This window comes from Stigmatopora nigra, chromosome 17 (genome assembly GCF_051989575.1).
Source record: "Stigmatopora nigra isolate UIUO_SnigA chromosome 17, RoL_Snig_1.1, whole genome shotgun sequence".
Classification (NCBI taxonomy): Eukaryota; Metazoa; Chordata; class Actinopteri; order Syngnathiformes; family Syngnathidae; genus Stigmatopora; species Stigmatopora nigra.
In genome coordinates this window covers 7,040,223-7,067,442 of record NC_135524.1, presented here as the reverse complement: position 1 = coordinate 7,067,442, position 27,220 = coordinate 7,040,223, and the positions used below count along the sequence as shown (strand labels likewise).

Below are 27,220 nucleotides of genomic sequence, written 5' to 3'. Positions count from 1 at the left end.
AATGCACACATGTATGTTTATATCGGTGGAACAAGATCAACAATTAAAAATGTATGTATGTATATGAGGCTATTGGATATTATGATGCACACCCACATAAGTGCGATAAAACAATAAATCGTGGCATTTTACAATCGCGTTTAATGAAAATTGGATCTTTTCATTCGCCGTAGTACAGAATATATTCGCCGGTTGTGCGTGGATCTAAAACGCAAATTAAACGTTTCTATTTCAATGTAAATTGATCAAAATCAATTATCTGAAATTATTTCAGAAATAATTCCTGTTCTTAAGAGTTTGTTTTTTAGATCCTTGTGTTTTTTTTTAATTCTAAACAACCCGGAACTACAACATCTACCCCTTCCAATAGAACATGAGCTTGGCGGGCAGCCGGTTCACTGTTGATGACTTTTTATCATACATTTTTAGCCTAATTAACACGATTTACTGAAATCGCCAACCACTTTCGAGCAAGAAATTTACTAAAGAGACGGAAACATCCAAGATCGGGTAAGATTTTGTGCCTCACACACTACTACACTCCCACACTTCATCCATAATAGCATTTAGCCTCCACGCTAGTGCCTCTTAAGAATCTATGAATTCCCTAAACTAACCATTAACCAAATTAAAACTATCTTCACGTCACTCGCGTCATTTCCAATGAAAACATGAAGTGACGCATTCGACGCGATCTGTCTCGATGTCTCCATCTTAGATCTAAATGTAAGTTTTTCTGTCTAGTTTTGTTGGTGATCCGCAGTTTGAAGCCATGCCGTCCGGCGCCGGCGCATGCAGCCCCGCCGCTGCTCTTGTCGAGGCGCTTGACAGTTCGGCCTGCCTCGTCGATCGACACCTACAAGATGATCGCTGCTTCCCAGATCTGTCGGAACTTCTCAGCGTACCATCTCATAGTAAGTCGCAATGGGGGAGCCCTATCCAGGAGTACCTGGAGAAAGTCCAATTCTAAGGAGAACCTGCAGAAAGTCCAATTCTAAGGAGAACCTGCAGAAAGTCCATTTCCAAGTCAACGATATGTTCTAAAATCAATAATTCCTGGTGACCAGTCTAGCAAGGGCATTGTTTCCCAATTTTGAGCTGTGACACACTTTTTGCATTAAAAAAAATCTCAAAACACACCACAAGATGAAAATCTTCTAATTTTAAACTATGTTGCCTGTATTAACATTATAAAGGTGATCTAATCCAGCAACCTCTTGCAACTCTTTTGAGGATGGGCGGTATGGAAGATGAATGAGAAAGAAAAATAAAACAATGTTCCCAGTTTCATTAGAATTGTGGTAGTACTTTTATAATCAGTGCTGGTTTTGATTATTCATTTAAAACATGCTTAACTGTATTTGTTTGTAGTAGTGGTACAGGGAAAACAGACATTGTGCACTTTAATTAAAACAAAGTTTTAAAAAAAGTTTGATATATGCACTTAATCAAGTGCTTTAATGGAGTTGGCCGTGTTCATGGACTGATGTGTGTTTTGCAGGACTGATACCGATCATTAGTAGGTAGAAGAGGGCGAGAAACAATATTCATTTGCAGTTTAAGTGCAAAAAAATGTGCATTAAAGAAAAAAAACATTGTTGTCCCTGTTGTTTCGTGGTGGAAATGATGATGTTTCTGCCATCAGATATACCATCCATCTCTGGAGTATCGGACATGGACTACCCGCTCCAAGGTCCGGGATTACTGAGTGTGCCCAACCTGCCGGAGCTCAGTGCAGTGCGGCGAGTCCCACTACCCCCTGAGCTGGTGGAGCAATTCAGTCGTATCCTTCTGACTAAAACTTTTTTTTTTTTGCAAAAGACTGGATTTGTGGAACAAGTTACAAAATGTATGTGTATGGTTCAGTTCCATGTAATTGGAATGCTAAAGTACAGGAAAATTGAGAAAATGTGTGGCTGGAAACAGTACATTACTAAAAACAAAGTGGCTTTGAAACATCTTTATGTATGTAATATTTTTCTTACATGAATAATATGCAGATATGCAGTTCAACTGCATGATGGGCGTTTTTCCCGAGATTTCTCGGGCCTGGCTCACAATCGACAATGACATTTTCATGTGGAATTATGAAGATGGGTGAGTACAATTGGTAGAAGCCATTGAAAATTGCAACTCCTAATGTATCTATTTATCGCAGGGGAGATGTAGCCTATTTCGACGGCCTCATCGAGACCATTTTGGCAGTCGGGCTGGTCAAACCAAAGCAAGGTATGTGGGAACACTTGTTGGTTTCAGTCCTTTTCCACAAGATGATTTATTTTGGGGTTGATTTTTACAGGGATTTTACAGCCTCACATCCATTACCTGCTTGTCTTGGCCACTTCTGTGGATGTAGCAATTCTAGGACTGAGCTTCCCAAAGGGCCACGCTGGTGAGTTTAGAAAGCATTTTAGCTTTAATTAAATTATCATCTAACCTGATATGTACATATTTAAGTATGTTAAATTTCACCTGAAATGATCAAAAATAAAAAGCAGTTCTGATATTTGACTGAAAACCATTTGTAACCATTAAAAATATTTTTTTATTTTGAAAATGACCAACTAAAATGGCAGAAATTGTCTAACAAATTTTGGAAAATGGCATCTAGAGTTACAAAAATAGACGTATAACAAAAAAAAAGAAAAAAAAGAAACTTTGGTGCCATTAATTTTTTATTGTTTCTTCCCAGGGCTGAATGACAGCATGTCTGGTGGCATGCAGATGCTCCCAGAGCCCCTCTTCTCCATCCCCACCGACAACACCTACATCATCTCCATTACCTCCACCGACCTGGGTCGCATTTTCATGGCGGGCAAGGACGGCTGCCTGTACGAGATCGCCTACCAAGCGGAGGCGGGCTGGCTTACTCAACGCTGCCGCAAGATCAACCACTCCAAGAGCTCCCTGTCCTTCCTTGTCCCCTCTGTTCTCCAGTTCTCCTTCTCTGAGGACGGTAAGCACAGAAAGAATTTCTACACTAAGGAAATCGCTTCCAAATGTTCTGATGACCCTCTATCATTAATATACTTTCCAGACCCAATTGTGCAGATTGCCGTGGACAATTCTCGTAACACGCTCTTTACACGCTCCGAGAAAGGAGTCTTACAGGTATTACTAATTCTATCTATGGTGTAAATCATTTGCAAAATGTATAGGAATATGTGATGTTTTTTTTAAATTTAATTTAAGATAATTCCAGTTGGTAAATTACTCCAAAGATGAAGAATTTAAGTTTACCGACCTGTAATTAACCCAAAATATTTCATTAGAACAAGTATTTCTTCAAAAACATGGTATCATAGCATACCACACTAACTAAAAGTAGTATACAGATAGTGGATATCAGGATCAAAATATTGTCTTATTTTCCATCTATCAGGTTTATGACCTGGGTGCTGATGGCCAAGGCATGAGTCGTGTGGCCACCATGTCTCAAAGCAGCATTGTTGCAGCTGCTGGAAACATTGCCAGGTATAGTATACCTGCACAATGAAACATAGTTGACGTTGTCCATCCTCCTACATGTAACCCGAAAGAAGTAAGGTTGACTTTTTTTTAAACTGTTCCCTTGAAGGACCATCGATCGTTCCGTCTTCAAGCCCATTGTTCAGATCTCTGTGATCAGCAGAGCAGAGTCATCCGACTGCCATCTACTTGCTGTGACACATGCAGGTAAAGATGAAAAGACAGCATATTATGGACAGCACAAAAATATCTGTGTACTTTACATAATGCAACATGAGTTGTCTGTTTTTTTGGACAAATTCCACTGACACTACTGTTTTTTTTCCCTCCTAAAGGTGTACGTCTCTACTTCAGCACTGCGCCATTTGCCCCACCACTGCAAAAAAACTTGCCGGCCCGACCATCCCTCCTCTCTCTGGTTCACGTCCGCCTCCCACCGGGCTTCTCCGCCTCTTCCACCCTACAAAAACCCGTCAAAGTCCACAAGGCACTGCACAGTAAAGGTAAAGCCGAAATACACTTTACTATACAATGCAATTACACTATGGCTTTTCTTTTGCAAACATTTTGAATCATCTTGGATCCTCCCACAGGTATTTTATTGATGGCAGCTTCTGAGACGGAGGACAACGACCTTCTTTGGTGCATTAACCATGACTCATTCCCCTTCAAGAAGCCTTTGATGGAGACTCAGGTTGGTCAAGCAGGCCAATAAAATAGCAGTTATCGTGTTAGCCCTCATTTGGCTGTGCAAAGATAATGCCATTTTTTTTTCCATATAGATGATCTCTAATATTGATGGACACACGTGGGCTATAAGCGCCATCAATGAGGAAAGGCCAGCCAAGATTTGCACTCACCTGAACAAAGATGTGATCCCAGTCACCGATTCGCCCGTGGTGGTCCTGCAGCACAACATCCCACCACAGAAATTTGTCCTCCTTTCAGCAAAGGTTTAAATTAAAGCCTCTTTGGGGAAGAGACCCAATGTTCAGTTCTAGTTTGGAATGCTAAGGGCAAACTTCTGGCTTTTTTTCTGCAGGGAAGTCACATCTTCCAAAAGCTGCGTCCGGTGGATCAGCTGCGCCACTTGCTGGTCAGCTGTGCGGGAGGGGAGAGCGAGGAGATTGAGCGCTTCTTCAAGTTGCACCGGGTAAAAACTTTTTTCTTCTTCCCTAGCACAGCAGATGAGAGTCACGCTCAAAATGGTTAGACACAAATGTGCCTCTCTTGTGTTCAGGAGGAGCAGGCCTGTGCCACAGCTTTGATCCTGGCTTGTTCCAAAGCTGCTTGTGACAGAGAGGTCTCACAGTGGGCTACCAGAGCCTTTTTCAGGTTTGAAAACAAAGATAAATATAACTACTTTTAGGGTTGGGTGGCAAAACCTAGTATTAATTTGGTGCTGTTCCCAAGCAACAGGTGGTATCGGACCACTGTACTGTAATGTCCGCATTTGAGGAGCTTACACAACCCAAATTTCACAGAATTTAAATGTAAACTCCGTATATTTCCTCAAACTGGCTATAACCAACAACTAAATTAATATAGATACATTTGGTTGATCAAGAGCCTGTAGAGGGAGCCACTCATCACTCGTGTCCTCTGAGGCAGCCTGACTTTAAAACAATCATAAAAAAAGGCCACTTGTACATATACATGAAATAGTAAATCCACCTTTGAACTCTATGTTTGCAGTCCTCGGCTATTTAATTAGATGGTTAATTTTAAGACCCATTTAGGCACCTGAACTGGTTTAAAACATACAGAGTAGTGGCCGTTATCAGAAAGCCTCTGCATTGTTAAATATCCACATTTACTTACTGTTATCAGATATGGAGGAGAAGCGCAAATGAGATTTCCTGCCGCTTTGTCACCACCCAGCAATGTTGGACCTCTGATGAGCTCTCCGGCACCTGGTATGTCATTGCACAATGTCAACATGTGTGTGGATCCATCTGTCCAGTCATTTTATAGCCCAATAATTTACGATTTGATCATTCCAACAGGAATTTTTCCTCCGCCCCTGGCCACGCCCTTTGCCCCAATGCAAATAGGGTCTGGCCCCATCACCCCCATGTCGGTGGGCCCTGAGGTGATTTTCTCCGGCAAGCACAACGGCATCTGTATATACTTTGCTCGCATTCTCGGGTCAGTTCCCTTTCGCAATGATGATGAATAGTTGGTAGCCTTATGTGTCAAAAGTCATGTGTTTTCCTCACTGGTGTATTACATCCAGGAATATTTGGGATGGGAGCCTAGCGGTGGAAAAAAGCATCGGCAAAGGAAATCAGACTGTCATTCTTGTAAGTAAGATTTTATAAAATGCCTTTGAGTCCCATTAAATCAAATGTGGTGGACTTTTTGCTTCCACTATTTGGAATAGTTTCCAGTCGAGGTTCTATCTCCAATTTCACAATAACAATTCTTTACACATTGATACGATATTTGCCAACATTACAAAGTCCACTGTGATTTGCTTTCATATATTTTGTAAGCATTTACCACAATAGGTTACATTTATGAGGATGGTAGCCAATGAGGTACTACTGTTCTGACAATATCTTTTAAATGCTGTTAAATACTCATCATCAGCTGGAAAGCAGTGTTGCTTCGTTTCATCTGGAGTTGGTCCTTCTGGAGCTCCACAGGTTGAAAGAATTTCTGGACAAAAACTCTCACTTCAGCCCATCTTCCCTCGGCGGTGCAAGGTAAGACATGAAAGTGTAAATTATTTATGCACATCTGAAGAGATACACTAACTGCAGGCTAACCCTTAAAATTAGGAATGGCCAATCCCAATCTGGCTGAACCCTTAAAATTAGGAATGGCCAATCCCAATCTGTCTGATCACATCAGGTTTTTTAAAAAATAAAAAAATATATAAACAATAGTATGCAACTTAAACATTATTGTTTTATTGCAAAAAAATTGTTTGCAACTGCAGATACATTAGTTCTTTAACAAAGAATTGGAAACTAGAAAATGGTCTTTTCAAGCTATAGAATTCTAATATACCTGATATTTATAAAAATAAAATCACAATATTTCAATAATTAATTTTCTTGAAATTAACGCTTAATTCACAACAATTATTTAAATTTTCAGTTCAGGTGTGGCATGTATTGTATTATTTAATCCACTCCAATTTAGTTAAAATATCCATATATTACCAATAGGGATAAAATGCCTTGTATGTGCTTATTCCTTTGTAGCTTTAGTTCACCTGGCAACCTGCAGCAAAGACTGCTGGGATTTATGCGCCCAGACGGCACTAGTTCTCAGCAGGTCCAGCAGGAGCTTCAAAGAAAATATCACAGTGAGTAATGACCATAAGGACATCAACTGAGGTCTCTTTGTATTCCGTTTTACCTCCCCACTTCACATAGCTACACCACCGCAAACTATTCTACATGCCGATTAATAAACACATACCATATTATGGTCATTCTTGTTTCCAGCCAAGGCTCAGCTCTATGAGAAAGTCTCCCTCCAGAGCATCCAGGCATTAGTCCACCGCACCTATCAAACTCTGGCCTTGTGGAAGCTTCTCTGCGATCATCAGTTCAGTCTCATTATGTCAGAACTGCCCAAGGTAGTAGCAATTAAAACATCACCTCAAAGTACACTCATATGTGCTTGCTTTCTTGATATCTTACTGGCCTTCTAATTATTAGGAATTCCAAGAGCAGATGAAGTTAGCGAGTTTCAAAGATGTGGTCATCCGAGGGAAGGAGCTTTCAGGAGCTCTCATCACGGCGCTCATTACCGTCTATATCAAAGATAATGCCTCCGTAGATGCCATAAGCGATCACCTGCGGGATCTCTGCCCGCTGCTCTACAGCACGGACGACAGCGTCTGCTCCAAAGTATGAAGCCGAGCTGACGGTTTTCAATCATTCTCAGTTTAGGAGATTAAAGCTTCAATGTTCTTCCACTCAGGCTAACGAATTGCTGCAGAGCTCCAAGCAGATCCAGCATAAAGTAGATAAGGAGAGAACACTGAGAGAGTCGCTGCATCTTTACCAGCAAATCAGTCAGCATACTGACCTGCCACTGGTTTGCTCCCAGTACAGGCAAGGTAAGGTGTCACTCAACAAGACCGTTCGTCATCACTGAGTGTGGCCACTTGTGTTTTTACTCTTGTAAATGTCCTGTGTTAGTGCGTTTCTATGAAGGCGTCCTCGAGCTGTGCCTCACGGCAGCTGAAAAGAAGGACCCTCAGAGGCTGGGTCCGCATTTTTACAAAAATGGAGAGCCGGAAGAAGACCAGACAGGACAGCTGGCCTTCCAGGAAAGGTAAGCACATTACACACAAAGTCCCACTATCACCTAAAGGGGGAGATGATTGAACTCGAAACAAAACGAGTCATTTTCTGGGTCAAATTAACTAGGAATGCGCAAAACACAGTATTAATCCCTTTTTGCTGTTGTCAGAGTCACTTACCAAAAGTGATGTAGGCCTTTTCACTTAACATATCTGACACACAATAACGAGTCTATACTACTGTTTTGCATTGAGTCATATACACTGTCTGCGGAATCCTTGCTTTCATCTATGCAGAGGCTAACTTTTACAAAAAATATTTTTATTGTACAATTTCAATAGATATAGATTTTAGGTGTGTCATCCACATTTATTTTAAATACCCCTTTAAAAACTTGTGATAGTGGGAATTTCTTTTGATTGACTCCTCAAATTTGTAACCAATATAGTACAATACATGCCTTTAGAGTCGCTAACTTTTACATGCTGTGCCGCCTGTGTCCAGACTCTCCTGTTATAAGTGCATCACAGACACCATGCAGGAGCTGGTGAACCAAAGCAAAGCTGCGCCGCAGTCACCCAGCGTCCCAAAGCAGCCGGGACCTCCCGTCCTCACCTCAGATCCTAACATGCTGAGTAATGAGGAAGCAACGGCCCACGTGAGTGTGATATTTGCTCATAGGCCTTTTTGTGAGTTTCTTTTTAACAAAAGGCTCTCCTCACTTTAGTTTGAACAGATTTTCGGTCTGGCCCAGCGATCCCAAGACGAGCTGTTTCACATCGCCCTTTACAACTGGCTCATCCAGGCCGATCTGGCGGACAAGCTGCTCGAGGTACGAAATAAAGTTTAATGCAGCTTGAAAATTGCTTTATTAATTCTTTCACTTACTGTGAGAGCAAAGTTCCCTACCATCGGTAATATTCTTATCACACTTTGACAGTCACCAGTGGTTAAGAGATGTTTAGTACCTAAAAACTTCAAATCTTCTTTTTTAAACCCCTTAACACAAAATATCAGAGTTTTTTTTTAAACCAAGTTATCAAATGTGCATAGCGCAATAATGCACTAAAACTGAAAAATGAAGTGAAAACTCATTGTTTTCTATCTGTACCTTCTTTATCTATCTATACCACCTTCCTAGGTGAATTCCCCGTACCTTGAAGAGCATCTCATGCACATGATCAAACAGGATCAGAGCAAGGTGCACAACATGGATCTCCTATGGCGATATTACGAGAAGAACCGCAACTTTGGCAAAGCTGCCCATGTTTTGGCACGCCTCGCTGACATGCACAGGTGGGTGAATGTGGAAAAACACACACGCGACCACGATGTCGTTGCTCCACCATCAATTTACTTGTCACACACAGTACTGAGATTTCCCTCAAGCGGCGCCTGGAATACTTGGCCCGAGCCATTTTGTCTGCTAAGAGCTCCTCCTGCATCTCTGCTAAGGCGGCAGACGGAGAGTTTCTACATGAGTTGGAAGAGAAAATGGAGGTACAGTTCCGTCTTGTGTCCCAAGGGTGGCCCAGAAAAAAAATTAACATGATTTTAATAAAGTATGACAACCCGCAGTATTGTGACGAATGCAAAGAATTAAGAAAATAAGATGTTAATGCATGATTTTGGTTATTTAATATTTTGTCATGTACAGTTAAAAATGTAATATTTTACCCACATTATCCTTTGTGTTTATTTTAGCTGGTGCGCATTCAAGTTCAGATTCAAGAGACGCTGATGCGGCAGTACTCCAATCATCCTTCGGTGAAAAATGCCGTCTCTCAGTTGGATTCTGATCTTATGGACATTACTAAGGTAATGCAGAATAAGTTAAATTGTACCTTAAGTTTGTGCTCTTTTATAGTATCTTGGCAGTTTCATATACAAATGTTATAATTGTAGTGAAAATAGGGCATTGAAGTTTAAAATTGGTGTAATTTCACCATTTTTCATGATAAAATCATTACTGAGCACACTATAGTTTATTTATATTCAGACAATGTCATTATTGGAGTATACAGTTTTTTTGTTAGGTGGTAAAAACTTGAAAAAAGGAATTACCCGGTGAAACCTGTGGATTTATGAATATTATGGTATTACATTTGGGGTTAATGAGGTCAAAACTCATGACAGAAAAGAAATTTCTCAATTATTTGATAACAGATCAGCCTATTTAGTAACTCCAATTTGGAGAATGGCTCAGTTAATTATGATGACAACGCCATCAAATTTAGTGATGTTTTGGATTTGCGCTCCGGGGCTCCTCGCTTAGTTTAACTTAATGCCTGTCATTTCTACCTCTGAAATATCCCATCCACAGCTTTATGGGGAATATGCCGACCACTTTAAACTATCCGAGTGTAAGTTGGCCATCATTCACTGCGCAGGACACTCCGATCCAATCCTAGTGCACTTGCTGTGGCAGGAGATTATAGAGAAAGGTATTTTTTTTTCTAAAAACAGAGAGGTAGCATTTTGTTTTTGCTGATCGTAAAATGCCGTTTTTTTTTTTTCCAGAATTGGCTGACACGGTGGCCATGAGTCCGGCGGACAGAATGCGCTCCGTCAGCCTCAAGCTTGTTTCACTGGGCAAAATCTACGCGGGAACGCCGCGATATTTTCCGCTAGGTAAGCAAGCAATCATCTCCCAATTTAGTGTGTGTGTGAGAAGTGTGTTTTTGGTTGTTGTAATGCTAACGATTGAGCTGGTAGGTGCATAATTAAAGTAATTTCTTATCCCTTACTAGTCCTTAAAATGGTCCTGTCATTATAAGTGGCTTGTTTTAGCTTGTCCTCTCTGTGGACTCTCATTATGGATTTACTACTTGTGCGCTTTTTTTGTTTGTGTGTGTGTGTTTTGTTAGTTTAAAATGGAAGGTTAAAGGTTAACATTGGTAATTGTGTTCTCAATAAGTAGCTAAAATGTGTTTGTGCCATAAAGTATTGGATTAAGTGTTGTATTCTATTTATTTTTGTAGAATTCCTTGTCAAGTATTTGGAGCAGGAGGTTTGCCGGCTCGGCTGGGATGTCGGATTCGTCACCACCACTATGCAGGAGATCGGGGTGCAGCTCCCGTGCCTCCTTGAGGTCTATGACCAGCTTTTCAAGACCAGGGTATGTTCCTCAAAACTGTGGATCGTCTCACAGTTGTGGTCTGTAAGGAAAAGGAAAAGTGATCAAGATACCTGTATGTTTCTGTTAAAGGATCCTTATTGGCAGCGTCTGAAGAAGCCTCTGCACTTAGTGGAGTGTATCCACGTCCTTTTGTCAGGTTATGTGGACGATCCTAGCAGAGTGCCCACTTATGACAGGTAGCCCTTTAGAATGTGGCGGGGTGGCAATTCACCACGTAATTGTTTTTCAAATCAAAAGTCTTTATTGTGTATTATGAAATTGGTGGTGCTACTCCACAAAGAAAAAAAAACATAAATAAGTAATATAAAAATATGTTTTAGTGTTTTATATATGTTAAAGTTATACCAAAGTAGGACCTGACAAGCTCCGTAACATTGCTTATCCTACTTTTATCTAACATCCTTTTTTTGTCTCAAATATCTGACTATTCTTGAACATTACATAATTCATTAAGATCAAATAAAAGATGGTAACGATCCAGTTTGGATATCGTAATCCGATACCAGTTCAATTCATGGATTGGATTTAGCCAATTGTGGAGCAAAAAAAACTAAAATTAAATGAGAAAATATTAACATTATTTGTAAAACAAAACAAAAACAAATACATAACTTGGCTATAAAAGCAAAAAGGCAAACTTTCCATTTTCTTCTTTTTTGCCACTAGACGCCGCTTCACCAACGTGTGCCTTGACAATATCTGCGGTTACCTGGTGGAACTCCAGTCCCTTAGCCCCAATGGCGCCCTCCAGCACACCATCGGCAACTTTAAGTCTCTTCAAGCCAAACTGGACAAACTTCACTGACGTATGTCCGCTCGTTTCTCTAATAAAGCCATCGCCATGTCCGATGAATTAGGGTATCAGACAATGTTATACGCTACTCACAAACAGATGAAAAATAAGGTAACCCAATAATATTTTTTGATCAGCCATTTCTTTTCAAAACAAAACTTTTTGGCTATGTTATGCTATAACGGGTGTCAAAGTCATTTTTTTCCAGGTTTCCTGAAATATTCCCCACTTTTGGTGAGTAATATAACTTCTTTTCTGTTCAAAATATTTGATTTAAAAAAAAAAAGTATTGTGGAAGGATATGACAATAAGAAGACAGGAGAAGTAGGTTTTTAGTGCGTATTTAATGCCTCATTCTGTCCCAAAAGGCAACATTTCAAAGTGTGTAAATATAGTACATACTCTCTCTCTCCTATTCGTTTATTAGTGGAGACATACATTTAGACTTTGGGACCTTTTCTTACTGATATTGTACATAAAACGTTTGTGAAACATCATTTTTTTGGTGTGTTCGTGAGGCCGTTTTTTTTACTTTGAACGGTAGTTATCAGTTTTGCTTTTGCTCTCTGCACAACTACCCGCTTAAGAACAGCAATTGCAATGTTGATCATGTGACGGAGCAGAGGGACGTCACTTGATTGTTCATGTAATTGAGTTGTTTTGCTTTCAATTAGCGTTGGAGTGGAATGGTTCTTTTATTCTAGCATTGTGGAAATAAAGAACTTTGTTAATAAAGTTTTGTGGATTATTAGCAATGCTTCAGGCATTAAAATAAGATCCAGTATTTTTATTTTTTTTGTCTGCACAGATAACGTTGGATTTCTAAAAATTAATTTTGAAAATTAGAGGTCGACTGAAATAGGATTCCGTAAGCCAGGATATATTTTATCATCAGCCGAGAGCTGATATCTAAAGTGGATTTTGTAAGCCGATATTTGAGGTTGATATCCTTTTTATCTAAAGCATGTTGATTATGAAAGGCATCAATTGGTGGGAAAATATTATGTAAATTCATTATTAATTGTAAAACCTTGAATAAATTTAGTAAAAACATAAATAAAATCTAACCAACTCAAGAAATTCAAACACTGACAATTATTTGCAATATCAAATTAGAGTAGTAATTTACCTTGTATTTGTTTTAAATTATTCTTGCTATTTTTAACAAGTGTCTCTCAGATAATCATATAAAAATTCTAGGTCCGATTCTACAGGTTATTTTTGCATCTACCTCACAAATTTGCTGCTAATCACTGCCATCATTTGCAATAATCATTCAGTTTTCTTAACCTGACGGAAAATTTTCACATTTCAGTGCCCAATCTACTTGAACGCAGGGTGGAACGGTCGCCAGCAAAGTGAAGACAGACGTTGGGAACGCGACCTGCAGTTGATATGCTTTCTAACTTCTTGTGCATGAGCATGAGAGCTTTTTCACTCCGTGTAGGAAAATGTATGGTATGATGCAGGTGTAGGAGGCTGCAACGTAGCTGGCAACCTCCACCACCAGTGAGGAGGTGTGGAAATTGTTGGTGATCCGCAGCAGCAGATGAGTCAGCCAGCAGACCAGGAACACACTGGCCACCGCCACCACGCTCTTGGCCGCCCGCACTTGCCGACCCGAATTGGGCTTCCTGGCGCGCTCGGACGGGACCGCCCCGCTCTGCGGTTGGGAAACGCTGCCGAGCCCTGCGTCAGGACCCCCGCCTTTGCCCGGCTCTTCCGTCTGACCTTGGATTCGCTGGTGGAGCTTCAACAAGGTCGCCGCAATGCGTCCGCTGGCAAACAGCAACCCGGCCAGAGGTACAGCGTTGGCCAGCGTCAGGTAGAAGATGTCATATATTTTTCTGGAAAAGGCATCTGGGAAGACGTCCACGCAGTCTTTTTTGCTCCCGTTGCCCCCCTCGACTCTCACGAAGAAAAAATGTGGCGCGCTGAACGCCAACGCCGTGGCCCAGCTGCCGGCCAGCAGGCTCAGGACTAAGGTCATGTTGTCCAGTTTAACAGGCCCACCGCCCCGTTTCAAGGAGCCCACCAGCTTCTGGTGCCAGAAGGCGCTGATGAAGAAGGTGGTGAAGATACTGCTGCTCTCAGACAGGTCGGCACAGAAGCGGAAGACGCCGCAGTAGGCTTCGCCCAGGAACCAGTGGCCGGCGAAGTCGGCGATGGTGTCGGGAAGGTCCACCAGGTAGTTGGTGATCAGGTTGGAGACGGCCAGGTTGAGGAGGAGTACGTCGTTGGTGGAGATGCTAGATCTTCCGAAAGGGAAGGATCTGATGGCCAAAAAGTTGTTACCGATAATCCCCGCTAAAAACATCAGCCCTCGGACGATGGATTCCACCAACTCCTCCGTGTCCATAGTTGCGTTTGCTGACTAACGCCTGGAAAGAAAATAGAGGTTGAGGACCTGGAGTATTATAGTAGAGTTGAGGAACGCCCTCGGGCCAATCACGTTTAGGTGTACGGATCCTTGGAGCCTCGCCTTGGTGTCTTGTGGCTTTTCTCTTAAGTAGTGAGTAATGAGTGCCTGTTTGTTTTTATTGTCCAATTGGATTTCAGCCTCTGATGCCATTTAAGTAACAGTGAACTTTCGGATGTCAAATTTAGGTGAACAAAACCATTGTGATGATTTAATGACAGGCATTGAGATCTCTTGGCAAATCAAATGATTGTTATGAAATTTGTTTCAGGTCCTGTGGGGAGTTTGCTGGTTGCGTGGTTTTTCTCTGGGTGCTCCGCTTTCTTCCTACATTCCCAAAACATGCAGGGTAGGCTGGTTGAGCACTCCAAAGTGCAACAAGGTATGAGTGAGAGTGAATGGTTGTCTCCTTCTGCCCTGTAATTGGTGACTGTAGTTAGCTGGGATAGGCTCCAGCACCCCCCTGCAATCCTTGTGAGGATGTTTTTGATGTCTTTTGCACTTTTTACATTCTGCATTAAATTGTATTCTGGATGATTGTATTTAGCCAAAAACTTGTAAATGTTACAGTTGGGAAAATTTGATTGCCTCACTGGATGCAGTGATACTTTACTGACGCTAGGGGAAGGTGTGGAATAAAAACGCCCACCTCTGCAAGATCCGGTCCACGAGAGTCGTGATCCGGATCCAATCTGTTTTCCATGTCTCCCTCCACTAACACACCTGAATCAATTAATCCAGGTTGGTATGACACTTCTAGAATGCTTGCTGATGAGGTGATCATTTGATTCAGCTGTAGTAGAGGAGGGAGGTATGGAAAACAGACTGGATTGGGGCTCTAGAGGACTGGACTTGGCCACCCATGCTTTAAAGAAATGTAAAAATGATGGATAATAGTCGTGCAAACTGGTAATAGAATTGTGGGAAATTGTTTTCTAATCCTCCCAATATGAATGGACACTTTCTGCAGTCAACAAAAATCGCAGATCTGCCGTAACAAGTGCTGCGGGATCAACTTTCACGTCACCCGCGAGTGAAAGCTCCACCTTCGGGCTGAACCGAAGGCGGCGTGCGTGCCCACCAGAACGCATCATCTCTCGGAGCGAGTGAGTGAGCGTCTGCACGGTTGTCATTTTCCCCTCCACCACCCTTGTTTTGCTGGCGGAACATGCCTGGGTTGTTGTTCGCGGGGCTTTGTTTGAGCGCCGGACGGCGTGGCACTTGAATGACCGCCGGAGGCGACTGATGGAGCGGATGCAGAGGACCAGGAGGACCGGGAGGATGGCCGGGAGGATGGCCGGGGACGGCGCCGATTCGCGGGGGGCATCCGCCTTCATCCCGGTGTGCACTGCCGCCTGTCTCCTGGTGGGATCCACATCACTCTTCTTCGTCTTCACGTGAGTAATTTAACTTGATTTAACAAACTGTTATAGGTTGAGAGGGATGCGGGACTTTTGAACTTGAGTTAATTTCCATTTTTTTTAAAAACTTGTGGAGAACCAGTGCCTGGGAAATTGACTATGGGATTACTTTGGCGGATTTTTTTCAGTGCACAGCTATGCAAAAGTTGCCACTTAAGATCTTTAACCTTATGTAAGGGAATTTATTAGAGTTTTGTGGGTTATTTTCATATCATTTGAAATACATTCATGCATTCATTTTAACTCTTACTTGAACAGGACATATATCGCATAACTTCTTTACATTCTATTACAATAGGCGTTTTACAGTTCCTGCATCATCCCATCCATGCTTTCCATTTTTTTTATTCCCTAGCCCACTTAAATATGACCATATGCTACTTATGTGCCATGGCACTGACCTGGTTGGCATTCAGCAGCCCACACCAAGAACTTGCGGCAATGTAGCACACTTTGATAAGACGCCTCTCCCGGCATGACTTTTATGCCTTAAAATGGGGAAAAACATGCCCCTTTGAACTGTGACGCTTGACATAAAGGTTGGAATCGTCCCTTGAAGCAATGTTTTGACCTATTTGTGCTGGTAGTTTGGAACGTGTCCACTCACGGTGTGTGCTTGTGTGTGTGTGAAGCATTCATTGGAGATTTGCAGTTTACTTGACTTCATCTACTTCCGAGTACCACACCTGTCAAATTATAATTATACAAACCGACATTCAAACTTTATCAAATTTCACGTGAAAACAAAGTACAGCCTTAATGTACATTGAATGGAAGTATCATGATGTGGGCTTTCTTATAGTTAGTTAATTTTTTTTCACGAATTTTCCACAACTTTATTTTGGCCACTTTATTTACATGGGGCCCTCCCTGGTGGACGAGACTCACAGTTCTGAGTTCGAAAGTTTGAATCAAAATCCAGACCCTCCTGTGTGGAGTTTGCATTGTCCCCGGGCTTGTGTGGGTTTTCTCTTAGGTACTCTGGTTTTCTCCCGCATCCCCAAAACATGTCTAGTTTGATTGACCCTTAAGAGGATAAGAGGTACGGGAAATGAATGAATTATATTTAAATGGAAGTTCTTTACTCTGATTGGCTGTGGACGAGTGGGTACGTCATAGGTTAAGTGTCTCCCATGTATGTATTTGGCAGGCTACCTGACCTGTCTATCCCCGATGTAGTATGTATGGGACATTATTACTGTCTTGGTCGGACAAACATTCCAGTGATTATTTTGAGACGGAATATTTTTTGAGTTAGTGTTGAAGCTATGTTTGCGTTTTGAGATGAAACTCCACAAATAAGAACACTGCCTGCTTTCAGGCGTTATTGTTTTGCTGAATGAATTCTTTCAACCTGTGCTGTAGCGACCTTTGACTTGTCCCAGTTTTTCTCTGTCATATCCAATGATTCCAAGCCCTTTTGCATTGGAATACAACAGCAGGTTGGGAATGCAGGAGGATTAGGATGTGGTCAATGAAATGTAATTCCCCATCTGGGAAAACCCAGTCTTTGACTTTGGCACGTTGCAGATGCAAGATATAATTGCTTGTCGATTTTATTTTTTTTAATCTCCTGCAACTGCATCCTTCTTCGTAATTAGTCTTGTTCGGAATGAAAGTGTGTGAACAAAAAAATCAGTCCATTTGGGTTAATTGGTGTTCCTTGACTTTAGTCTGCAGACTTTGAAATGAGTACTAGTAATATTTTCTGGCCTATAATTCGCACCTGGGTATGAGTCAGACTAGATATGTATCTATATACATATATCTATATTTATATATCAGTAGTACTGGAGTATACTTTATTCAACATTCTTTAACTTTCTGTATCGCTTATCTTCAGTCATACAACATTATACGTGAGAACCCCACTATGGGACCAACTTGCAACTAGAATGTCTGCTGTGCCACTAACCCACTGCCGGGACGAAGGAGGGCGGCGTGAGCGGCTTACGCATTGTGTGTGTGTGTGCGTTTGTGTGTGTGTGCGATTTAATACAGTTCTGCCGGAAGGGCTCTTTTCATTAGGTGGGGCTTGTCTGGTTGGCATAATGAAGTGTCCTTTCTCCACTGTCCAGATGGTGAGTCGGGCAGGGTCCACTCATCCAACTGTCCATCCTCTTTGTAAACTGGTCCTGAAGAAATCAGTCATTTGATTTGTCACTTGGTACTTGGTCATGACATGATCCAATTAAGGACACTCGCGCTGAAACTTCTGATTGGGAGGGCTAAAGTCCCCCTTGGCTACTATGTAGGACTGGATACTGCAGTATTATACATTTGTTATTGATTGAGTATATCTTAAAATAGGAGAGTAATTCCTTCACAATTTGGGAGAATTTTTAGTCAATTTAGTACGTGAGAAGTAGAAAGCTGGGGAAATCTCAAATCTGGGTGAACATTGAAAAGCCATTGAACCCTTAATCCCAAAATTGTGATGAATGGTGCTAACCATTCCTCCTCTATTGAGTTCCTTATTTAGAATGTATGATTCTTTCTTGTGAATTTATTTTCATGGATCGGATCTTTTTCCATCATGTAAGGAAGCCTTATTTCAGATGAAAAATCAAAATGGAGCCGTGACATACTACTGTATGGATGTCGTTTTGTCGAATTGCAAATTCTTCCGATCCGCCACGAGGATTCCACAATGGGCTGTCAGAAAGGGCCTGTAATCCAGAGTTTATAATCTGGCGGGGAATGGGGGATTAGTGGGTTCACATCTGGCATGGCATCAGCAAAGGGGACCCCTCCCCCACTGCCTTTACCCCACTGTAACCTGTTCCAAACACATTTGCGCATTGGCTCACTTTTGATTGACGGGATGCTTCTAACTTCACCTTAGATTCATTATTACCATGTATTTTTTTCCATAATATATGGACTGTTTTTTATTTTCTTAATCAAATACTATGAACATTGCCGGTTACCCTAAAGTACTCCCACTGTGTAACCTGATTACACGGATCCGCCGTCTAATCTCACACAGCCATGACATCGTCAAGCATGTATTAACATAGCGTTGCTAGAAAAATAAGGGCATCACTGTGCTTTTTTTGTTGTCTTTCTCGGGGCAATTTTTCGAATGCCTCCCGTTTACAACAAATGTGCCACGATAAACAATTAGCATATAATCAACAGATTAATCTCCAGTGAAAATAATTGTGTCGTCGCAGCCCGGAGGGACCCCCAGTCCCTCGGTAATCCTCCTGATGTGGGAGCAGTGATGAACAAGCGCTAATACTCGCTTATCTTTCACTGTAAACAATTACTTTTGGGATCCAATTCTGCTCCCGTGGGAATAAAAGGGATGAGGATTACACCCGTTACATCTTTGGTGCGGCACTCTTTTATGTTAACCTCAACCTGAGCAGGGAAGGATAGTCACGTGCCCCCTTTTTTCCAATGTACCCTAAGGAGAATTACTTGTTAGGGCCTGAACTCATATAGGAAGACACTGTCACCCTGTTTTCTCAAGAAACCAAAGTTCCAGGGCGTCAAAAAACTATGGCATTTATAACCCAATCATGTTTAATTTTAATGGGGAAGGAGGAACAAAAATGAAATCAGACAAGATGGAAAATGAAAGAGAAATTTATGATATACCATATTGGCCTGAGTATAAGACGACCCCCACTTTTTCAAGACTCAGGTCTGAAACCATTGATTATAACAATATATTTGAGAGAAAATTCAAATCATGCAAAAACAGCATATCACATTTTAAAACCAACCCTAAACCTAACCTTGAGCGCAATGGGTAAGGGTTAGAGTTAGTGTTAGGCGCAGGGGTGACCAATTCCAGTTCTTTAGAGACCCTATCCGGTCTGTTTTCCATATCTCCCTCTACCACACTTGAATCAAATGATCAACTCATCAGCAAGCTGTACAAAAGCTTGATACTGATCCAGAATATTTGATTCAGGTGTTTTAGTGTTGGGAGGTATGGACAACAAACCGAATAGGGTTTCTGGAGGGACTTGGCCACCCCTGATTTAGAGTCTTCAATTATCTTAGCATGCATGTTGAAGGTCACAACTTGGAATTGAACACTCGATCTCAGAACTTCCAACTCGTCCTCTGGGCTGCCCATCTAAAATGTATTTATTTAAATATATTAATACCCCTGCTGCTGAAAATAAAAATCCTGGAGGAGCACACACACACACACACTCTTACTCTAAATAATTTTCATAACTTGAATGGTGGATCCAATTTATCTTGAACTCTTTCTCCTCTGGTGACTTGGCAGATGTCCGTGGTTGGCAGTGACCATCTGCCCTGCCGTACCTCCCTGCTGCGCCACCCTGTTCCTTTTCGTGCTGGCCAACTTCACCATGGCAACTTTTACCGACGCCGGTGTTCTCCCCTTGGGTAAGTGTGTGTGTATGAGATCAGTTTGATCCCAATGTTCTGTCAAACCAGCATATATTTTGTCAGAGTGGCATACCCATTTGTGTATGAACTGCTTTTCCACACATTATACAATTCATTAAAAGTGCTTTAAGGTACTTTGACCATATGTTTAATAGCACTTGTATAATGACAATAAAATCACTCCATTTAAATCAATCACCAGATGGTAGTGTTGAGCAATGTCAGTACTGAAATGATCAGAATTGGTCCTCACAATGTGTCAGAATGTCTTGGACAGATAAGAAATTACAAAAAAAAAAACAAAGGCAAATCCAGACAAAGACATTATACTTCCTTGTATTAAATGTATGACTTTTCTTAGACAGGCAATGAATTCGTAAAAATGATGACTAGCACTAATTCCTCTACCAGTATATGTTTCTAGCACTTTTCCATGTATTAAATGGTACTAAAAACACTTAATACGCATGTCTCCTATCGGCAGCCGACGAGGACGAGGACAAGGATGACGAGTTAAGGGCGCCACTCTACAAGAATGTGGACGTGAGGGGCATCCAAGTGAGGATGAAGTGGTGCGCCTCTTGTCACTTCTACAGACCGCCGCGATGTTCGCACTGCAGTGTGTGCGATCGCTGTGTAGAGGTCAGTTGAGTCCATTCTATTATAAACAATAATACACTTTATACTGGAGTACTTAGGTTACCTTGAATATATATGAAAGGACGTGCACATAGTGTGGGAATACTAATACAAACATCAAATGAGGGAAAAAAGGTAAGTCACAACTGCAGAGTATTTCACTGGCCAATGGGGGCAGTGTCTACTTTGAGGAGTTAAATACTAGTACAGAGGTTTTAAAGCCCCAAATAATATTGAATAGACCCCATAAAAATACTGTCCTTACATCATGTTTATTGACCTATTGCGTCAGGTCATGGAACCTTTTAATCGCGCTAAACGAGGTGTTACTGTAAAGAACCCTTGACAGTGCCATTTTAATTAAATGAATTAATAGCCAGCAAAATTGAATTCGAAGGTGTTTTCAAATCGAAATACTCCACTTACTCGATTGATTGAGTGGATTAATAATAACGTGCTAATGGATATAATCTTTTATAGATCAATAAAACACATTTCTGCAGTCATGTAAAATGTGCAACCCTCAGTAGGTTGTAAATGCTTGGGAAAACAAACCAAAGTTAACCAAAAATGAAAATCAAAATAAAATTATAATTTCAACTTCTTTTAAGAAAAATTACAACCTTGGAAAAAGTGGAAATTTACCCCCAAAATTCTTTAATTATTTTCTTCAATACTATAGTGTTATATATATAATGTTTTTATCATAACAGCATTTTCCCAAAAATTCCTAAACTATACTCTTGCATGCCAAGCAGGATTTTGACCACCACTGTCCATGGGTGAACAACTGCATCGGGAGGCGCAACTACCGCTACTTCTTTCTCTTTCTGCTTTCCCTCACCGGTCACATGGTTTGCGTGTTAACCTTTGGCCTGCTCTTCGTTCTCCATCATTCAGACCAACTTTGGAAGCTGCACTGCACTGTCACGTATCCTTACCGCAGAAACGCCCACTAATTCCTACCTTCACAAAACGCTTTTCTTTAACGGCTTTCCCGAAAGTTTGGTTGTCATAAGCATCTCCGGCCTGTTTTTCTTCCCAGTTCTTGGTCTGACAGGCTTCCACCTATTCCTGGTGTCCAGAGGACGGACAACTAACGAACAGGTCAGTCCAAATTGCTACTGTGTCTTGTCGTGCAAAACTTGTTTTCATTCATTTCCCATTACGCTTATCCTCACACTGATTGCTGTGGTGCCAGAGTCTATCCCAGTTAACAGTAGGCAGGGACCACCCTGAATTGGTTGCCAGACAATTGTGGGACACAAGGAGATGAGAATTAGCGGTTCAGACAATGAATGAATCAATGGCTTCCCACCAACTCAAGGCATTTATAAATGAAGGACTTTATCAGACCTGTTACTTATGAAAGTGCAAAAAATTATGACAACCAACCCTGGTGTCCCTTATATCTGGATATCCTGCTATAGTTGTCAGAGTTCTAATTGGGGTGATTACTGTTGGAACAGGTGACCGGGAAGTTTCAGGCAGGAGTAAATCCGTTCACACGTGGTTGCTGTAACAATCTGGAGTACCTGGTTTGCAGTCCCTTCTCCCCACGGTAAAGATCTCTCACTTCACATTTCTAGTTGAATGATATTTCAATTTGTAATAATTGACCCTTTTATTATGTTAAAAAATGTCTTTGAATTATTCTTTCTATTTAGAATGGCATTATTAATTGAAATAAGAATATTTTGCAATTATTGTTACATTTTTTATTTCATGTTTTACATTGTAGTGACTTTTGAGAACATCTTTCATGTTTAGTAGCATAAAATGTCAATTTTAGAATGGCAATTTCTCAAATCCAATTTTCTGGATCCAATTGGTATCAAAGCTCCAAATCTTATGCCATTGACATTGTCTTTGTGACCCCAAGGTACTCGGCCCGGCCTTGCAACAAGTCTGTGATCCACATTCAGCCCCCTTTTCTCAGACCCCAGCTTGACAGACAGCTGTCAATCAAAGGGAGAGACAACGGCCAACACAACAGAGTCTCTGGCGGACCCCAAACGCAAAAAAGTCCGCCTCCGTTACCACCCAAACCGGAACACGGCCTCCTGAAAACTCACCTGGCTGGATTGGAAGGTATTTCCAATAAATTGCACATTCTAGTGCCATTTTGTGGTGAGTAAGCATTGTTTCTTATTTCAACCTTTTTTTTTTTTTTACTTCTCCAGAATTGGGACACCACACAAAACCCATCATTCCGGTGTCCATTCCCACCGTGCCTCAACTGCGACCAGTCCTGGAGGCCATTTCCCGAGGATCGTCACCCATTCCCCCGGAGCAGGTGTTTGTCTTGACGATTTAGTGCATTCAGTGAACGGGAGGTCGTCCCATCTGACTTTGAGTGGGAAACAGGATACATTTTGGAATGGTCGCCCGTCAATCACAAGCAGTTTCCCTCCCTCACACTGTGAATTGTGCATTCAAGGAATCTCTAATGGCTTTTTTAGGGATTCCAAGAGACTGTCCATGAATTTGAATGCTTATTTTTTTGTCAACAGTGACCTTAGGATTGACTGGTGACCATTCAAAAGTGTTTACTTCCTCCCACTCAAGAGTCAGATGGCAATTTTTGCATTTGATAGTGTGGCCGCTGTATTTGAATACAGATTTATGGAACATTAATGTCTTAAGTGATCTGTGTAGTTTATACAATGAAAATCATCAAATGATTATTTTTAAAAAAAGGATGCAACAACAATTCTGCTAATGCATCTACATTTTAATCCAAAAAAAATGATCAAATGCACTTTAGTGTATGCCAAATGTAGTCAATTATCCCAAAAAAAAAAATGAACAGCATTTTTATGCATGTTCCTTTTTGAGAGGAATTAAAAAACAAAACAGTTTTTACGAGCCCCCTAAGAAATTAAGTATCTGCCTGTTGAAATCTTAAAACAAATGAAAAACAGGTAAACCGTCTGTATATCCAATGTGTATTTGAGCTGCATTTTTTTGTTGTTGTCAAATTTCATCTGCAGCTTCTAAAAATCGCAGAGGCTCTAGGGGACAGCAAAAGTCTGGATCTCCGCTCCTCAGATGCCAACAACGGAAGCCCCCTGAGGGGAGCGTTGCCACCCTCCTTGGCGCCTTCGACGGCCGCCGCCCTATTGCTCGGCTCGCGCACGCTCACCCTCAAACACAGTGGCACTGGCGAAAAACTTCTCACCTCCGCTGACCCCCATTTTACCCCACAGAAGGGAACCTCCTCGCCTGTCTACTTCCCGAGCCTAGGCCAGGACGTCGGTGTGGCGCAACGTGGCTCTCGCGCCTACGTGCCCGTCTTTGTCGGCGTGGCCCGCCACTCCCCCCAGCCCCGTGAACCCTCGCCTTCTCTACAAGGTTTCTCCTCATCTTCCTTCGCAGGCTTCATCCAAAGGGAGCCCTCGCCCGCTTTCCAGGGCTTGGCGTCTAGGGATCCTCCTGCCAAGGCCCAAAGTCTTCTAGACGGCCTCCGAGATACGACCCCCCAGAAGTCTGCCGCGGGTGGTTCCCGCTTCGACGGCCTTTCCAAAGCCCTCGTGGCTTCAATCCGTGAAACGGAGGAAAGGGAGCGGTCTTTGCACCTACGCGCCCAATCACAAGCCCTGTACGGACCAGACACTTGTGTCTACGACGTGCCCTGCCGACGAAGTCTACCGCTCGAAGCCGGGCGAGCGCAGGGCGTCCGCGGAGCCACCCCACCTGCATACGGCTCCCGGGAATTCCTGATGAGCACGGGGGTCCTGGGGTCAGGCCCCAGGACATCACCTCTCTCTGGCTCATCCACCTCAACACTCATAAGGTGCCCCAAAACGCGTTCCTCCTCACCTGGCTACTGCCCTTCTGACAGGTTGCCAGTCCCTCCTTCCATGTGCACTTTGCCCCGTTTACCTCCCTCCACCACGTCTTCATCGGCCCCCCCTTATGCGTTTTACGGGACGGCCAAACGCTCCATGCTGACCACCTCCTCCCAAGGGAAAGACCCCTGAGTCAGACCCCACCCACCTAGGTAAACGCCAAGGTAACCCAACATGCATCAGTGAACATACTCGGTATTCAAATCACCTTTAAATGACATTTTCCTGTTGAAATACAAAAATACTATACATTCAATTTGACTGCACAAAAGGTGATTCAGTCAACTAAATGACTCCCTTGACGGAATGTGCACCATAAACTCTTACAGAGAGAATACTTAATATAATCTGTTTTTTTTTATGTGTTTTCATATTACTTTTTGGTATCTCCCTATTCATAGAATTTGATAGTTGCTCATATTGACAAAAAGGTCTTTTGTAATGTGCACTGTTTTCGATAATAATACACAAACGGTGCCTCTGTTTACAGAGACAGACATTGATGATCAATGATCATTTCTTGATCTTCTGTACTAATCGACTTGCATAACTGCAGATTTTAATGGAACTTCAGGAAAAGTTTTGAAAATTGTCTTTGTACGTGCCCAGTTTTCCATTACTTTGAGCCCCCCTAATGAGAACACATACAATACAGACAAACCACTTTTGATTTTCCTCCTGTACGTCCCCCCCAAACAAGAAAAAAATGTGTATATGCCTCACGCTGACCTAGATTTGTGTGGCTGCCTCTCTGAAGGCTCACTGATATGCTTGATTGTCATTTCCCTCGCTCCTCTCTCCTCCTCCCATTTAGACAAAGCAGAACTCCATTAAAAATGAGTTTGAATTCTACACCGCTAATCAAGTCAGCCATTTTTACCCCTTCCAAAAGACACAAATCCTTTTTTTTCTTACGCATTCAAAACCAACTGTGACCTTCTGCTCTGTTAATATGCAACGGTGACCTCATATGAAAGCGCACACTCATTAATTGTGGAATTTTTGGACTTGTGTGTGTGTTCACTTGGGTCGGCCTCAATTGTTGCTCATGCCACTCTGAACACAGCAGAGTGGGGCATTTTGTGTATGAGTGTGTGCATGTGTGTTTGTTGGTCTAATTAGGACAAAATCTGCACTGAGGCCACAGTAAAGAAGGCAGAAGGAAGACCCTGCAGACTCATTCGTTTTTGGTCAGCTTTCAAATGACTATATATATATATGCTCTGATCTTGAATTTAACCGACTGCAAGTTCTAGGCACGGAGTTTGGAGAGAGGGCAGCTGAGATGACGACAAAGGGCATCGAAATGAAGCATAGATCTTCAACAAGCAGCTGTTACAGGTCGTTTATGTTAACCGAGGCATTACACTTGTATTTCTTTCTTGGAGTTCTTAACGATTGTTCATTGAGTCAGATATGCATGTTCAAAAAAATATGTGAGGATTGTAGTGGGCACATTGCAACGTTGCAGTACAAATGAGACATTGTTCAGACCAGGAAGGAAACTAATAGACTGGATCACATGTTCCTCTCAAGTGATCTACCAATAATATGTTGATGATTGATGTAATGAAAACCCCTGTTCTAATGTAAAACATTACCTTTTCTCAGTCTTTAACAGCCTTTGAGTTATTGTACCTGTTCACCACATTTCTTACTTTACATGATCCAAGTGAAATGTCTCCCTGTCGTGTACACGTGAGCAAACACAGTTGACTTCAATTCAACTGAACCTCTGCAGCGTTCTCACATCAAACAAGCCAACATCTCCAAAACTCATGGGTCTCCATACCTAAGCCTGCAGGTAATATTCAAATTCAAAACTGATTTTAAAGTTGACTCTTCATCTGTGGCCTTCTCTGTTTGCAGCTCTGTCTTCTTAAACAAGCATCATAGTCCACACATCTCACTCTCCTTTGAATATAGAACGTCTCAGAAGAAATTGCTCAGAAGTAAGTTGTCAAGGTAAGCCAATGAGAAAGAGTCTGACGGGGTAGTTTGGGTCTTAATAGTATTTTTACCTACATAGAAACACAAACTAGATGGAGAGAATGGGTTGGGCAAGGGTGCCATAGCCACCCCGATAAATTTGCTGGCCACTACACTCGCCAGTAGTATAACGTTTGATTGTAGTTGCATCATCACTCATGCACTTCATCTTAAATGCACAGCCAGCCACAGCTGGGTATCCCCCCCACCCAAAACCCTTGGCTATGATTTGTGGTGTTAGCTCACGATTTAATACTCTGCTACCGCCACCTACTTGACTGCCTATCCAATACAGCAGGGTTGTCCAGACTATTCTGCAGTGGGTGCGGGTTTGTGTTCTAATTGATCCAGCATAGATAGTTTAACCAATGAGGTTTCTTCTGAAACCAACAGTACCTGGCAGATATCTACTAATTAGACTTTTAAGACACCACATTAGTGAAAATGTATCATTTTCATCGGTTGGAATGAAAACCTGTACCCACTGCGGCCCTTGAGGACTGATTTGCAGACCCATTCAGTAGGTGAAAGAGCCACTAGTCACCCAAAAAATTATGTGACCCCATTTGCCGATTGCAGCCTGCAGATTGTGTTTCCTCCCCCTTTTCTCTCCTCACAAACTAGTCGCTATCTTCATCCTCACCGCCTTGTAACCAAACTAGAGCGGGCATCTCTTGGGTTGTTGCATCTGTTTGCAAGCCCAACGGGCGCCCCCGTGCTTGCTTTAGGGTTTGTGCAGATTGTCAGGCATTTTTGGGGGGGGCTGTGAATTCAGCACCTTGCTTATAGTGCGTACATTAACTGCGGCTCACATCAAGGAGGAGGGGGTGGTACTGGCGTGTGTGTGTGTGTGGCTCCC

General features: G+C 42.1%; 3 protein-coding genes across 5 annotated transcripts; 2 read left to right on the top strand and 1 right to left on the bottom strand.

Annotated features, from left to right (window-relative positions):
* The first annotated feature begins 163 nt into the window (after positions 1–163).
* On the top strand, positions 164–12,400 carry nup155 (nucleoporin 155). Of its 2 annotated transcripts, XM_077736976.1 has the most exons (34): positions 164–510; positions 745–914; positions 1,646–1,783; positions 2,001–2,097; positions 2,159–2,229; positions 2,300–2,392; positions 2,693–2,956; positions 3,038–3,111; positions 3,383–3,474; positions 3,578–3,675; positions 3,804–3,971; positions 4,062–4,162; positions 4,251–4,421; positions 4,511–4,621; positions 4,709–4,803; positions 5,299–5,384; positions 5,475–5,616; positions 5,705–5,771; positions 6,061–6,176; positions 6,681–6,784; positions 6,927–7,060; positions 7,143–7,334; positions 7,408–7,546; positions 7,629–7,764; positions 8,238–8,391; positions 8,461–8,565; positions 8,875–9,029; positions 9,104–9,233; positions 9,438–9,551; positions 10,057–10,177; positions 10,254–10,364; positions 10,715–10,851; positions 10,942–11,048; positions 11,539–12,400. In XM_077736976.1, the coding sequence occupies exons 2-34, from the start codon at positions 773–775 to the stop codon at positions 11,675–11,677; spliced, it is 4,104 nt and encodes a 1,367-aa protein (XP_077593102.1). In that variant the 5' UTR covers positions 164–510; positions 745–772; the 3' UTR covers positions 11,678–12,400. The 2 variants fall into 2 exon arrangements, with proteins under 2 accessions (XP_077593102.1, XP_077593101.1); XM_077736975.1 differs by having other exon boundaries at positions 5,299–5,616.
* Positions 12,401–12,659: 259 nt separating this feature from the next.
* ora5 (olfactory receptor class A related 5) lies at positions 12,660–14,774 on the bottom strand. Its single transcript, XM_077736985.1, has 2 exons — positions 14,734–14,774; positions 12,660–14,046 (listed from the first exon to the last, which is right to left on the bottom strand). The coding sequence occupies exon 2, from the start codon at positions 14,022–14,024 to the stop codon at positions 13,068–13,070; it is 957 nt and encodes a 318-aa protein (XP_077593111.1). The 5' UTR covers positions 14,025–14,046; positions 14,734–14,774; the 3' UTR covers positions 12,660–13,067.
* On the top strand, positions 13,112–26,338 carry zdhhc8a (zDHHC palmitoyltransferase 8a). 2 transcript variants are annotated; one of them, XM_077736983.1, is made up of 12 exons: positions 13,112–14,177; positions 14,356–14,466; positions 15,071–15,481; positions 19,758–19,879; positions 20,367–20,524; positions 21,280–21,452; positions 21,526–21,628; positions 21,991–22,082; positions 22,404–22,612; positions 22,705–22,817; positions 23,515–26,176; positions 26,242–26,338. In XM_077736983.1, exons 3-11 carry the CDS (start codon positions 15,330–15,332, stop codon positions 24,502–24,504), a joined length of 2,112 nt encoding a protein of 703 aa, XP_077593109.1. In that variant the 5' UTR covers positions 13,112–14,177; positions 14,356–14,466; positions 15,071–15,329; the 3' UTR covers positions 24,505–26,176; positions 26,242–26,338. The 2 variants fall into 2 exon arrangements, with proteins under 2 accessions (XP_077593109.1, XP_077593108.1); XM_077736982.1 differs by lacking the exons at positions 13,112–14,177; positions 14,356–14,466 and having other exon boundaries at positions 14,752–15,481.
* The last annotated feature ends 882 nt before the right edge of the window (positions 26,339–27,220 follow it).

Excerpts from the sequence above, each read along its gene's own strand:
- zdhhc8a (XM_077736983.1), top strand. The coding sequence starts at position 15,330 with ATGGAGCGGATGCAGAGGACCAGGAGGACCGGGAGGATGGCCGGGAGG. Across the intron at positions 20,525-21,279 it reads TGTGCGATCGCTGTGTAGAG|GATTTTGACCACCACTGTCC; the intron begins GTCAGTTGAGTC and ends CATGCCAAGCAG. Across the intron at positions 21,453-21,525 it reads AAGCTGCACTGCACTGTCAC|TTTGGTTGTCATAAGCATCT; the intron begins GTATCCTTACCG and ends CTTTCCCGAAAG.
- nup155 (XM_077736975.1), top strand. The coding sequence starts at position 773 with ATGCCGTCCGGCGCCGGCGCATGCAGCCCCGCCGCTGCTCTTGTCGAG. Across the intron at positions 5,772-6,060 it reads GAAATCAGACTGTCATTCTT|CTGGAAAGCAGTGTTGCTTC; the intron begins GTAAGTAAGATT and ends ACTCATCATCAG. Across the intron at positions 10,178-10,253 it reads GCAGGAGATTATAGAGAAAG|AATTGGCTGACACGGTGGCC; the intron begins GTATTTTTTTTT and ends TTTTTTTTCCAG.
- ora5 (XM_077736985.1), bottom strand. The coding sequence starts at position 14,024 with ATGGACACGGAGGAGTTGGTGGAATCCATCGTCCGAGGGCTGATGTTT.